This window comes from Pyrgilauda ruficollis, unplaced genomic scaffold (genome assembly GCF_017590135.1).
Source record: "Pyrgilauda ruficollis isolate IOZ18807 unplaced genomic scaffold, ASM1759013v1 scaffold1, whole genome shotgun sequence".
In the NCBI taxonomy this organism is placed as follows: Eukaryota; Metazoa; Chordata; class Aves; order Passeriformes; family Passeridae; genus Pyrgilauda; species Pyrgilauda ruficollis.
This window is the reverse complement of record NW_024508100.1, coordinates 7,524,728-7,538,696: the sequence shown is the minus strand read 5'-3', so window position 1 is coordinate 7,538,696 and position 13,969 is coordinate 7,524,728. Positions and strand designations below refer to the sequence as shown.

The window sequence follows — 13,969 nt, the reverse complement described above, 5'->3', positions numbered from 1 at the left end:
CAGCCACCTTGGACTCAGGAGGAAGACTGCAAGTCTTTGTCCTGCTAAGCACAACCAGGTCACCACCACGTGACCCTGGTCACTTCACCACTGAAGTACCCTGGGCAGAAATCACCTCCCCTTTTTCCTGCAGTGTAGATTTGACATCTGAGATAGTTGCATTCCACTCATCCTTATAGGCAGTGAGTTGAAAAGGCACCTCTAGAGTGCAGATCATCTTGCCTATTTTAGACCTACATTATGATGAGATTAATCCTATCCTGTAGATCAAGAGATGATTTCTCTTCATGATGGCAGGGATGCCAGGAGACTAACTCAGACTTATACATGTCCCAAGGAATCCCACTCCTTGGAGCATGACTTAAGCTTAGTTCTTAAACATGGTAACCAACTCCCTGCCAGGGAGACAGACACCTGACAACCACTGGTTGAAGGTCTGCAGTATTGTCTGAGCTGCAAGCAATAAAAAGCTTAATTCTGTAGCCTAATAAAGATGTCTTGCCACAGAGAAGACGCAGGAAATGTTGAATCAATTGTCCGTCCACATGAAAATGTCAGTGCAAATGGCAGTCTCAGAGTCATCTCCAAAGGGGACAAGAGGAATTGCTGTTCTGGGAAAGATGCAGATGTCAGACACAACAGAATCACAGAATTACACAACATTTTGAGTTGGAAGGGACCCAGCAGGATCACAGAAGTCCAGCTCCTGGCCTTGCACAGGACAGTTCCAAGAATCACACCACATGCCCAAGAGCATTGTCCAAGTACTTCTTGAGCTCTGTCAGGCTGGTGCTGTGACCCCTTCCCTGGGGAGCTGCTCCAGTGCCCACACACTCTGGATGAAAAACCCTTTCCTGACATGCAGGTCAAACCCTTCTCTGACACAACTTCAGGCCATCCCCTGGGGTCCTGTCAGTGTCACCACAGAGCAGAGATCAGTGTCTGCCCCTGCTCTTCCCTCACAAGGAATCTGTAACTGCAGTGAGGTCTCCCCTCAGTCTCCTCCAGGCTGAACAGACCAAGTGACTTCAGCTGCTCCTCATAAAGATTCCCCTCAAGGCCCTTGGTCATCTTTTAGCCCTCCTTTGGACACTCTAATTGCTTTATATCTTTCTAATATTGGGATGCCCAGAACTGCACACAGGATGTCACCTGATCTTGCTTCCACTGCTCATACATCCTCCATTTTTGCCTTATCAACAAAGGAAAATCCCTGCTCAGCCAAGACAGCCTTCTGCCTCATCTGATAGACTTGAGACATTTAGGAATTGCCTGCTCCTGTGCCCCTAGGAGGTGCTGCTTAAAAACTGACCAGCATAGATGGACCCCAGCATCTCAAAAAGCTTTTTCTCAGGGAACCTTACTCACTAGTTCCCTGAGCAGTCAGAAGTCTACTCTCCTTATGTCCAGGAATTTTTGCTGGTGCTTTTCCTCCTGTTTAAAATAAGTGATTTTAAACTCAATCACTTAATGGTTGCTCTGGCCAAGACAGCCACCAATCTCCACCTCACTCAAGACCCTCTCTGTAAACAAGCAGCAAATCAAGGAGGGCATCTTTCTTAGTTGCCTTTCTTATGATTTAGAGGAATCTCTTCTTTCCACAAAGAACAATTTAGCAGTGTCATTGGCCTGGCTAGACAGTTTTTAGCAGAGTCCTACAATGATATCCACATTATTTGTTAGCAAGTGGTGCTTTTTTCTGGCTCTCCTGAGCACCATCACACAAGGTACTTTCTGTATGAACCTGATTCAGTCAGTGCATGTAACAGACCATGATTCCTGTCCACACCAGCTGTAGCTTTGTTTCTTAGGTTTCAAAACCCTGAAGGGGTCATGGCCTTCAACATGCTCTCCAACACTCACTCAGGGCCAGCCACCTGCTACCCACCACTAATTCTCCAGAATTACTGCACAGCTCCTTCTGTGGTCATCTGCTCTTGGGCAGGCTCATTGTGACAGAAATGGTTTCTGGTTATGCTCACCAGCCACAGGACAGGCAGTACACTTCTGCCCTGCAAAATGATGAGGCATCAGATCATCTAGGATCTATATAAAATAGAGTTATTTATTTCTGCCAAGCTCAGGTACTTCAAATGAGCCTGTCTGCTCATTCATAAACAGTCATTTGCAAAAGATCTACCACCCACAAGAGGTCTCTAATTAACTGTTGATTCAGGAACCACATCATAGTGGTGATTATAACCAGCACAGAAAAGGCACATAAAATTGTAAGGGTGGCAGGGATGAGCACAGCCCAATCCTTTGCTATCCACAGAGCACCTACATTAAAGAGTACACTTTCTCCTACAAATCAGCTCCTCTAAGAGACAAGAACTGCTTTGTGTCCCCAAGCAAAGCTCTCTGTGCAAACAGTCACAAATTATCAATACCTTTCAGCTAGGCAACCTCACCATGAGATTTTAAAGCACATTTACCAGAAGGGACTTTCTGCAGCCAGCTGGAAATGGAGATGTGGCTGCTGAGAGACAGAGTCCCCAGCCCACAGAGGGAAAGCAGGGAGGCAGCACTCAGCAGATGGTGGGGGCAAGGGACAGCCATGTCCTCCTTTTTTAGCTGCATCTTTCAGTGAGGGTGAGAAAGAATCACTCTCAATTTTCAGCCTTGGAGCCACATTATACAAACCAGCAATGTGCTCCAGATGCTTCCCCTTCAAGGAGGCTTTGCCAGCCAGCCATCCACTGACAAGCCACAGCACTTCAAATTCCAAATTGTGCAAATACAATTAATACAAGTCCAACCAAATCAAACTCCCAGCAACTCTTAACTGAAATTCCCCTTTGCTCCATGTTCTCACACCATAATCAAAAACACAGTGACTAGACAGAACAGATAGCATCTTAATTTCTGAGTAATCACTGATTAAATACTCCCAGTAACCCATGATAAAAAGAACTCTCTCTCCAGCCTTAGATATTTGACCTGGTTCACTAATGGCTTGAACACACAGCCTCAGTGCCTGGGAAGCCAGGCTCACAGCTGCTCTGGACCACCAGGCTGAAACTGAGCTGCTCTGGCACCCTGCTGAACCTGACCCATCGTCTGTAACAGGATCCTCTAGCTCTTTTTCCTTTCTTTTTCTTTTTTCTCTCTTTTTTTAAAGACCTGCTTACTTCACAAGTCACAGCTTTTTCTCTCAAGAACTTTCCACACTACATGAAGATTTCCAAAGGCAGACAGTTTACTTTACATGAAATATGACAGTGGCCAGAGTCCAAGAGCCCTTTAACAAGGGTGCAAGTCAGTCTGGCTCCCACCACAGCAGCCTGACACTCTCCCTAGGGGTGCCTAACTCCCACTCAGAAAAGGCTCAATGGTTTAAGCAGATAGAAGCAAAATTGTGCTAACAATATTTTATGCAACCACTGATCTTTTGTTTCCGTCTCCTTCAGCAGCAAAAGAGACAACAGGGAGCTGAACTGATACAGGACAAAGTGCCCCTCACTGGCCTGGTCCCACTGTCATTTACATTTGGGCTGGCATGTGGGGCACACAAGTGAGTGTCCTTCCCATGGAATCTAGTTTATTTGGGAAGGAGAAGACAGATTGACACATACCTGAATTTTTAACCTGAAGTGCAGTCAAGGTACGACCAGAACTTCCACTGCATAGTCTTAGTTACCTCTTAATTTAAGGTTTAAATTCAGTCTTTAAAATAAGAATTAAAGAAATCAGTCTCTACTCTTGTCCTGACTTGTATTTGCAAATCTCGAGACAGAGGAAAAAATAAAGCACAAAAAAAAATGACCTGCAGAAAATCACTTCTCCCTATTATTTTAAACCATATTTATTTATGCCAAACTGCATGCAATTATACATATATATAGGTGAATATATATGCAAATAAATATTTTATGCACATTTATATGTAAATGAACACATTATTCTATGGTTCACCATTATCCTGACTGATAGGATGATCAGAGCCAGATAGACTGCTGACAGACTATATTCCTAGCTAAATGTAATAGGCCATTCTTTCTGAAATATCTGATTTTCTGTCCCAGCCTTTGTTCTCCTCATTCCCAAGAACAAGGTATGGTGAGAAGGATGGCCCTAAGTCAGTGCTGCCAGGTGCCTGACCTGATGAGAATACATTTGTGCAAACAGGCAAGTGAGGTCTTTTGGCTTAATCAGGCCTTAAGAGAAAGGTTTGCACTGCAGAAATCTTTCATGCATTATCTGGTTTTAATTAGGGGCTTTAATATCAATCAGCTTACAGGCTGTTACTAAGAGGTACTAGATAGTGCTTTTGCAAATCAGAATTGCTATTGGAAAAAAATATAAAGAGGTATTCTTAGGGATTTAATCATGGGCAACTTGGCTCTGTTCTCACTCCTACAAACACCAGTCCTGAGGATGAAGCTGAGTGACCAGAGACTGAACATAAGATCTGATCCCCAAATTTCCTGTGGGAATGAAAGCTTTCCATAGCACAAGGCAAGCAATACATGGAGAGTGGCAGGCTTCATGAGCAACCCTTCTGCATTTTCTACAAATGTTTAATACACAGGACAACCTAGGATCCTGGCATCTTTTACCTGAAAGAAATTGAGTTTTGTCATCTTCCCTACTTTCCTGTGCCTTCCCAGCCTTCTCCAGCATATCAGTTCTCAAACAGGAATGCAGAACACATCATTTCCACTGATTCTGATCAAATAATTTCTGTTGTACACATTAACAAGATGTAATGCGCTACTTTACCTTTTTAACTTGCAGGATGAATTCTTTCTTGTTAAGTGAGACTGCGTGCACAGATGAGCGCAGACAAAATACAGGACAACTTACCATTTAAAAAAATATTATGAATGCTATTATCCTGAAAAATCAAAGTAGTCTAATGCAGGAATTGCACTGACTAAAGAGAACTCTCAAAATATGCATGATCTGTCATTCTACATGTTCTTTGCATTTGAACATAAAAATTGGCATTACATTCCCTGTTTACGACTTCTACCAGTGAAGAGCAAAATAGGTAAAGCACAACTGCAGGAGGATTATTAATTTTCTCTAATTTCAGAAAAATGCTCATTCAGAGTTGGAAGAAAGTGAAGGTTTTTTTTTTTTTTTCTTTTTCATCTTTTATGGACAAAGGCTATTCTTTCGTGTGGTTTTTGATCCTCAGATTCCAATTCCTCCCCCACAGTGGGTACAGACTACTCTACAGTGCATTTTTAGTCTCAGATGCACCATGAGTTTCCTTTTTATGTTTATCTCTCACAGTCTTTAGAAAGCACTATGCACTATTTTTACTGCTTCCATGTAACTCTAATTCTAAGTAATTCTTCTGTTGAAACTAGAGACAAGATGCAACTTTGCTGCTAAAAAGAGTTATTTTGATTTCAATATTAGGTAGCTCAAATACAGAAAACAGGACTGGGCACATTTTGGCTGTATATATGAATAAACACTCGTTGGATATTGATTCCAGAAAATAGTTTCCTGTGCTGTTTCAAACAATATCTTTGGGACTGGAAGAGTCTGAATGGGGAGAAGGCCCAGGGAGCATCACTCAATAGGCAGGATGCTGTCATCCACCTTCCTTCCAAGTACCCTCATCATCCACTGCTGTCCAGATAATGCCACTCGACTCATGCAGGTCCATGGATGGCAAACAGCAGACCACAGGTGGCTAAAACCAGCCCAATTCAGATGTGCTCTGCAAGCATGGCTACTGATCCCTCTCAATACAGAAAAAACCCAGCAAATAGTTCACAGAATAAGGGTCAAAATTAATTATCCTGTATAACTCACTGAGAAGGCTGAGACTCCCACAGGACCTCAGGACACCAATAGAGCAACCATCTGGTCTGACACTGTACATTTTGGGTCAGGTTCCTATAAATGACCACGTTTAAATAATTTGAAGCTCCTTGTTTGATGGTGCAATGTCCCTCTCATCTTCTTGTAAATCAACTAGGGCATAATTATTTGGTAAGATCTTACTATCACTTCTCATTTGTCCATTCAATAGTGGGAAAAATGGAGTAAGACAGAGTTTAAAAGAGGAAACCTTTAGCTGATTTAGCTTTTCCAGTGCTGCTGCACGCAGCTGTCCAAACTGACTGCTGCTAATTTATTGCCATTCCTCCACTGTAGTGTCTGAACTTCCACATTTTTAATTAAGAAAAATGAAAAGCAGCTGAAACAGCTGGCCAAATGGTAACTGTGGTATCTGCACATCTTTAAACAATGCTTTGTAGTAGGAAGAATAGATGTCTTAAAAAATTAAAACCACAAGGGGCTACAGGATTTTAACTGAAATCTGTGACTTGTGAAGCAAAGCAACGAAGTGCCAGCACAGAATCCATTTGCTGGATGAATTGCTTGAGTCCATTTTGAATTATTGTGCTTCAGTGCAGGTAATATCCTTGCAAATGTCTGTTCTTCCATCTACATCTCTGTGTCTGCAGCACTTGTTCAGGAAATTATTAGTTCCAGCAGGAGGAAGAATGGGGCCAAATAACCTAATTAGCTTAAAATTAAGCCTGAACACTTAAAATAAACCACACTTATCTGAGATAGAAAAAGACTGGACTGACAAAGGCTTAATTTCATGGGAAGTCACCATAGCCCCAAACACAAAGTAGATTGCTTCACTAGGGTAACAAAGACTTATTATCATATTATCACAGAATATTATTAATACCCTTATTATTAGCACACTTCATGCATTATGATCTGACCTCAGACTGAACTGGCAGGCCTTGCATTTTACTGTCAGCAAGATAAAGTTGCAATAAGTTCTCACAATAGCTAATACTTAAAACATTGTATTATCAATGTAACAGTTACCATGTTCAATATTTACAAGTGGTTTTGCATATCAAAATATCTTAATACTTGACAAGGCAGCTGATGGCTGGATAGCAGGTATACCTGCCTTCAGAAGTTCTGGCCAGGCGTCAGGAAGAAGTGAAAGACACATAAAAGCAAAGCCCACATTTTGGAATCTCACTGGCACCTCCTGCTCAGGCAGCACCCAACGACATCACTTCCAGGGACTATTTCCCTTGGCATCTGGGGTGTGCTTTCAAAGCTGTGCTGGATGAAGAGCAATTCAGTTCCTGCTGCACTGCTACCTTACTGAGCAACTGGAGGCAGGTTTCCACAATAAAGTGTGAGTGTGTGCATTAATATTTCATCAAAAGCAGGCATTTTATTTCTGGCTTCCAAAAAACAAGCAGCAACATACTATGAACCAGCTGGGGGAATCAATGGAGGCACAGGAAAAGCAACTGTGACACGCACTACTGTGTGTGAATGTCCTTTTCTAATAAAAGTGATGCAAAATAAAGAATAATGATAAAGATGTGGGAATAATGGATGTTTTCCAAATGTATTAACTCTGGTGAGGCCACAATATAAATCGGTATTTTGTGGAATTTGCTACCATGCTCAGTTAAACTTCCCAGAGCCAACCAGCATCAGTGCACTCATGCACCTGCACAGACACACGATTCCCTTCTCCTTTTCATAGCCAGGATGCACCCAAGGCTCTGCAGCCCACACCACAACTCTTTCTGGGCCAGACTGTGAGGAAATGCTGTCCTGGTGGTGCCAGCACAGCTGGCCTGGCACTCCACACACTTCTCCCTGTGCAGGGGTCTGGCACACAGGGTGCAGCCTGCATCATTCACCCTGTGAACTCAGATATTTCTGTACTCACAGTGCCCATGCAGTCCCCTAAAAAAAGTGGCTGTGGACATATCCAGTAAAGCTACTCAAGCTAAGCTGAAATTTATTACTTAAAAGCAGCAATTGAAGGATGCTACTTTACAGATACAAGCTCCTGCAGCAATACACTGACTGTCCTGCTGTAGTTGGGTCTATTAAAAAAAGGGTATATTTTTTTAAATATCCCAATAGTAAAGAAACACAGCAAAATTACCCTCTAATTTTTGTAAAATTAATTTCTAGAAAGTCCATGACACTACATTTCCTGAAATTCCAAAAGAAACAGTCACACAAGGGAGATGTTCTTTCAGAACTTGCCACAGCACACTGAAGAAATAGGTTATACATAAAAGCAAAAGTGATTTAATAGATTTGTTTAACAGTTTAGTTCAAAGAAAATCAAATCACCAACAAAAGGTGAAAAGAAAATGGGGAGGTGCCTGGCTAAAGAAAAATCCATGTATTTCAGTGATCTCAAACGTTCTATGAAATTTTGATAATAAAAAATGTCACAGCTCTTTTCCATATAAATTTTCCAGTCATCTCAAACTACTTGCTAGGCCGTGCTAACTAGTAAAATATTTGTGATTAAAAAAAAAAACCTGGACCTTTGTATCAATTGGAAAAATCACATTGCTAAGATGTTTACCTTGTTTTATTTCTGCAGGTTTTATTCTTTCCCATGCAGCTGATTTCTCCCCACAGAGTATCGACCTTTATTACTTGCTGACAACACGTCTGGCAAATAGCTTTCTGCTGTGGTAGCTGAGGTTGAGCCATCTGTTTTTTCTCCAGAGAGCCATGCCTTATCCATAATGGCATTTTTGTGTTTCACTCCCTGGGCAATAGCACCTGCATGCTGGTTTCCTCTCTGACCCCAGAAGATGCCAGGGTGTTTCCATGGCCGATCCCTCCCCTTGGTGGCCCCAAACAGGGCACGCTCCAGGGGCACTGCAGCATCCTCCAGCCCTGGCAGCAGAGGCCAGGGGCCTCCCTTGTGGATCATGGGCAGGCTGGGACCACCCAAGGGTCTGAGCTGGAGGGGACAGCTGAAGGTGTCTGAGGAGGGAAGGAGAACAGAAACCGTAACCTTGGATGTCCCAGTGTGTTGCTGTATGTTTTCATGGAAACAGGATGCTCTATGCATTGTGGCTGATTTCAGCTGTGGCCTCCCATGTAATTGCACAAGAGGCCCATGTCCTGCTTTCATTGGGATTTAATTAAAGCTTATATGATTTATATAAAAAAAAATCTCTGAATTCAGGAAGATCAATCAAAGAGCTACTTTCATTCTGCTTTTCACAATATTTTTCTTTTATGGCCGTATTTCATTGGTCTTTTTTGTGTGTGAGTGTGAGACAGAAAAGGACCAGGAAACTTGGTTTGAAATGTTACAAACATCCCCTGGACTAAGTAATGTGTTATCAGAATTCTGAGTCACCATTTCGTTGCATAATAAATTACTTAACTAAAAGGAAATCTCAGTATCTTCCATGTTCATTAATGCCAAGAGCAAAAACTACGCTTTTAATTGTTTCATTGCATTTATTTAAATCCAAGATTATAAAGGAAATTCACTAGAGTAACATTTTTAACTACTCTACCTAACTGGCTCCAGTAATTGCATATTTGGTTTTGTTTCCATACAAGTATGGAGAGGTTATGTTGTCTCAGAGAGGCTGAAATCTCTTGCGTGTTTAGTTTAGCAGCAGACTGTCACAAATGCAATTGCAATTGATCAGCTCTGTTCTTAACAGGATTCCTGCAGTTAATGGAAATTACTATAAAGAGCTTCAGGGCATAGGAATAATTGGATCACTAAAAAAAAAAAAAGTAATTGGAGGGGAAAAAAGGTAGGACAAGATCAACAAAACAACTTTTTTTTTAAAACATCCAACAATTTGGAAAAATTATCTTACCACAGAGTAAGATACACCATGATGAAATCAAAATCTTTCAATTATTTTTATAAGCCCTAAGCCCCTCTTAAACAATGGCAAAGAAAATGCAAAATGAAAAACATTAAATAGTTATTATTGTCAGCTTGTCTAAACTAACAATCAACTGTGCATCTCTGGAAGGAATCATTCAAATATCTCTATCTTCTACCAAGAATAAGAGATTTCACTGAACTAAAACCAGTGAGAAAACTTTCACTGACCTGGCAGTTTTTGGGATGGTTTTCTCTTAGTTCTCCATGCAAGGCTGTGACCCCCTCTTGCTATTCTGACAGAAGAACCAGCACACACGTTTGGGGTGAGGGGGGAACTCTGGGGGCCATCCATCCCTGGCTGAGAGTCTGCAGATACTGACCCAATCCTCCTGCTCCCTCTGGCACCTGCCACACGATCCTCTGGCTGTCCATTAGCCTGTGAAACATCTGTGGAGGAAGGCAGCTTCTGCAAGAGAAAATAGCACTTTAACAAATTCAGGATAGATTAAGCTTTCCAATGCTGCTCATTTTGGATTAGTGGAAGCCATCTGGATGAGTTCGCTAAAAGAAATATTCACAGAAATTAACTGTAAATAAACGACATTTAGCAAAAATAAGGGAAAAGATAATATAGGAATTATTTCAGATGTAGAGCATTCCTGCACCTCTCTAAATAAAGAATCCTGTATTCAACAAGTCATCTTCAGAACACAAAAAAATGATCTCTAAGTTTCAACTACAGCTGAAAATTTGCCCTGGGCTGTTAAGAAAACCTAGATTAAAACTAGAAAAAAAAAATCCTAATTTTAAAAATTATCTCAGTTCTCCTGAAGAATCTAAAAATTTCTAACAGGATTCTTTTGCAAACATATTTTCTTACTCCACACTGCACAACTAATTCAGGTTTGTCTACCTATGAATGCTCAAAAAAGTTAAGCTGAACAGACTCCAAAAGTGTGTGAGTTCAACTGCATGAACACTTATCCGGACCCTCCTATTCAAAACAAAAAATACATTAATTCAGTTGATCTTATTTCATGTCCAAACCAACTTTAACACCACAGCAAACTATCCTTTTAGAATATTTTCACTGAGCTGCAGACAAATATAAGAGAGAAATGGCAGTTTAATTATGCACGTTTTCATAACAGTAGCAAGCAGATCTCCCTGAATACCAATGACTACTATAGGCAGTAGCATTTTATCTTTCAAAGCCAAATTTATTACACCTGCCAGATCACTGTTGCATTTTTTCTTGAGATTGCAAACTTTGCCATTTCAGCCTTTCAGTTTTTGAAGATTTATTTATTTATTTCTAAAATTAATACACCTCATTATGCATTAACCTCTCGTTGTCATTATTCCTCTTGCAAAAGTTCCAGAAATGCAGATATATATATATATATATTATATATGCCAGGTCAAGAAAACACATTTTACTTAAAATAATATATTGTTTTTGCTCTATGCATCTTTATTGAGTTTTAGCTACATTACTTGTGTCCATTAAAAAAAAGAAAAATCAAAGGACTCTGAAATGCAATAGCAGTGTAAGATTGCTCTGAAAATGACTAAACAGAAAGATGAGCACCTATTGACAAGTTCCTGCATCTAAATATGGTTCTATTACGACATGAAGAAGAACAGAATGGTGTTTTTGTTGTTGCCATTTCACCTCCTGTTCTTGGCTCCCCACCATGAGCAGAGGGAACCAGTTCTGATGACTTGTGGCCATTGGTCTCCTTAAAGTACCCACCACAAGCATGTGTGGCCAGCTGAGACACTGCCCAGGAGCAGCTTCACCTGGATCCTTGATTTCAGGCTGAACAACAGGCCAGGGAACAAGGCAGGCACCTCCAAGAATGGAAGGACCACTCACATTGGTCAGTTTGGGGCACAGAATTTAGATTGCTGCTGTTCCCTAAAAGGTTTGGTTTCTCTGTGCTGATTACAGAGGGAGCCTGTGATGACATCTGGATGTTGCATTTATTTAGGCAAGGTGGCATGAATACCCAAACATATTCTAGCATTGCAGGCATAGATCAGCTGGAAAGTGAAAGCTTTGTATTTGGATGTTCCCCTCTAGACACAGGAGCCCAAGGCAGCTCCTGAAGTCCTTGGTTTCTAACCAAGGTTGCAAGTGCAGTATCTCTCCCCATCACTCACAAAAAATGCCAGCTGGCTCAAGGCAATGAAAGGTCAGCCCTGAAATGTTTTGAGGCATGAAGATATCAGATCTAAAAATATTTGATGAGAATTTCCTCACTACAGGAAGCACAGTTAGAGGCATTTGTGGTGATAGATGAGAGTGAGCAGGAGCAGAACAAGTTCTGGAGCTCAATGACCCATGCAAAGGCAAATCACTGTCCTGCTCATAGGCAGAGGAGCTGGTAAAGCTGCCAGAAAAAAAAACCCAACACCAAATCAAAGCTGTGACACTGGCACAAGTCATTTTTAGAAAAATAACCTCCTTGCAGGGTCATTTCTTTCCTTCAACTCTTTACCCCACAAACCCTTTTGCCTCTTGGAATTAGCAAATTCTTCTGCAGCCAAAGTAGTGACACTCAGCAGAAAGCAGGGTTAATGCAAACCCCAGTGAGTGAAGATGCCACTTCTCTGACAAAGATTTCACAGTATAGTCTGCACTGTATTTGAAAGTTGGTATGATTCTCAAAAGACTCATCTCTGGGGTGTCATAAGACTAGCACTGAAGATTGCACCTCCTATAGCACTAAGGATACAGCTAAGCAAAAATGTTTTGTCTCAATGCTCACACATTAACTTGTTCTTTTTCAGGTTGGTTCTTTTTTATTATCTGTATTTTTACTATATTTATTCTATTTTCCTATTTTTTTTTGCCTTCCTCTCAATTTTCCACAAATTATTTCACCTAGGAAGAAATGAAAATATTGTGATATTTGACCAAACTGAGAAGAGTGTAAACTTGCATAATGCCAAGTTCTAGAAAGGATTACTATTGAAACCAAAAACCATCAGCTTCCCCCAACACTACAAAAAAATAAGACACTGGTGTTAGAGAGAAGATGAAAATGTTTTAATTTATCTGCATATTTTTAGTTGTACATTTTATGTTAATCTAAATTCTACCATTTATCAGAAAATAATGGAAGGTTAGTTTTTAAAGCTTTTCTTTTTTTTTTAGGCATGGCTATTCCTGTACTGGCATGTGCTGCTCTAGAGAAACACATGCTGTTGCCCATGAACTACAGAAAAAAAACCACTGCTAAAATATCTGTATTATGCAGTCAGGAAATACATCTAAATCTTGTCAGCTAAACCCAATTTTACTTTCAAAGGGTACTAACCTTGAGTAAGAACCTTCTCCACAGCCAGCAAAAATTCTTGAGATCCCTCTATCAAAACAACCACTTAGATAATTATTGAACAGCATTATCAGTTATTTCATTGGAAAGTCCAGGATGTCACTAACTTTTTAAAATCTGTATTTCTATCTCAGTATTTTTAATAATTTCTCTAAAGGTCAAAAATAACATATCTCTCAGCAATGGACTTCACCCTTCTTTAAAAAAATTACTGAATGACTAATTCCACTCCTTCATCCACTTGCAATTCCAGTGATTCAAGGCATGTTTTTCATAATGTCAGGTAAAAAAAAAGCCTCTTCCTGCAAAGAAACCTTTCTCTTGAGAGGTTCCTTAATCAGCCTTGTCCCAAAAAGACTGAAAGCCCAAAGTTAAATTCTTTCTGCCTTTGGAGGGTGGGACTCATGAAACCAAAGTGTATCTTCCCCTGGCCCCCTTGACAATCACTGGAGTCCAACTTCTATGGCTCGTCCCACCTTATCACAGAATCCCGGGATGGGTCAGGCTGGAAGGGACCACACTGGGTCATCTGCTCCACCCTCCCTGCTCCAGCAGGGCCACCCCAGAGCACATGGCACAGAGTTGTGCCCAGATGGTTCTTGAAGATCTCCAGTGATCTCCACTCCCTCTCTGGGCAGCCTGTCAGTGCTCAGTCACCTGCACTTACCTAAAGCAGGTACATAAAATGGGCAGCATAATTCCTTGGAAGAATGTCTTTGCTTTAATGATGAAAATAAATAGATAAACTACCACAGATGACTGTCAGAAGTACAGACATCATATAGGAAATGTATCTCACCCTCAGTGCCAGAAAAGTCTCTGACCTTAACAGCCACACACAAACCTTTTTAAGGAAAGCATCAGAGAATTTTATTTTAGGACTATTATCTTCAAATACAGTTCACTGGAAACTTGCAAAGTAATGAGTAGAAATACAAACCAATAAACAAACAAAAATCATTGTTCTACCAAAACATACCTCAGAAGAAATCCCTTG

The 13,969-nt window shown here is 40.8% G+C and overlaps 1 protein-coding gene across 3 annotated transcripts in view; it reads right to left on the bottom strand.

The window, feature by feature from the left end:
* The window catches only part of CUNH4orf50 (chromosome unknown C4orf50 homolog), a 62,374-nt gene that overhangs the window by 18,830 nt on the left and 29,575 nt on the right, over positions 1-13,969 (bottom strand). Inside the window, exons 13-14 of one of the 3 annotated variants that reach the window (XM_041464033.1) lie at positions 9,857-10,094; positions 8,345-8,754 (exon numbers count right to left, since the gene is read on the bottom strand). In XM_041464033.1, the coding sequence (XP_041319967.1) occupies positions 8,366-8,754; positions 9,857-10,094 (627 nt within the window). In that variant the 3' untranslated portion in view covers positions 8,345-8,365. Of the gene's footprint in view, positions 1-8,344; positions 8,755-9,449; positions 9,514-9,856; positions 10,095-13,969 lie in introns of those variants that run through there. The other 2 variants (XM_041464113.1, XM_041464178.1) reach the window with 2 other exon arrangements.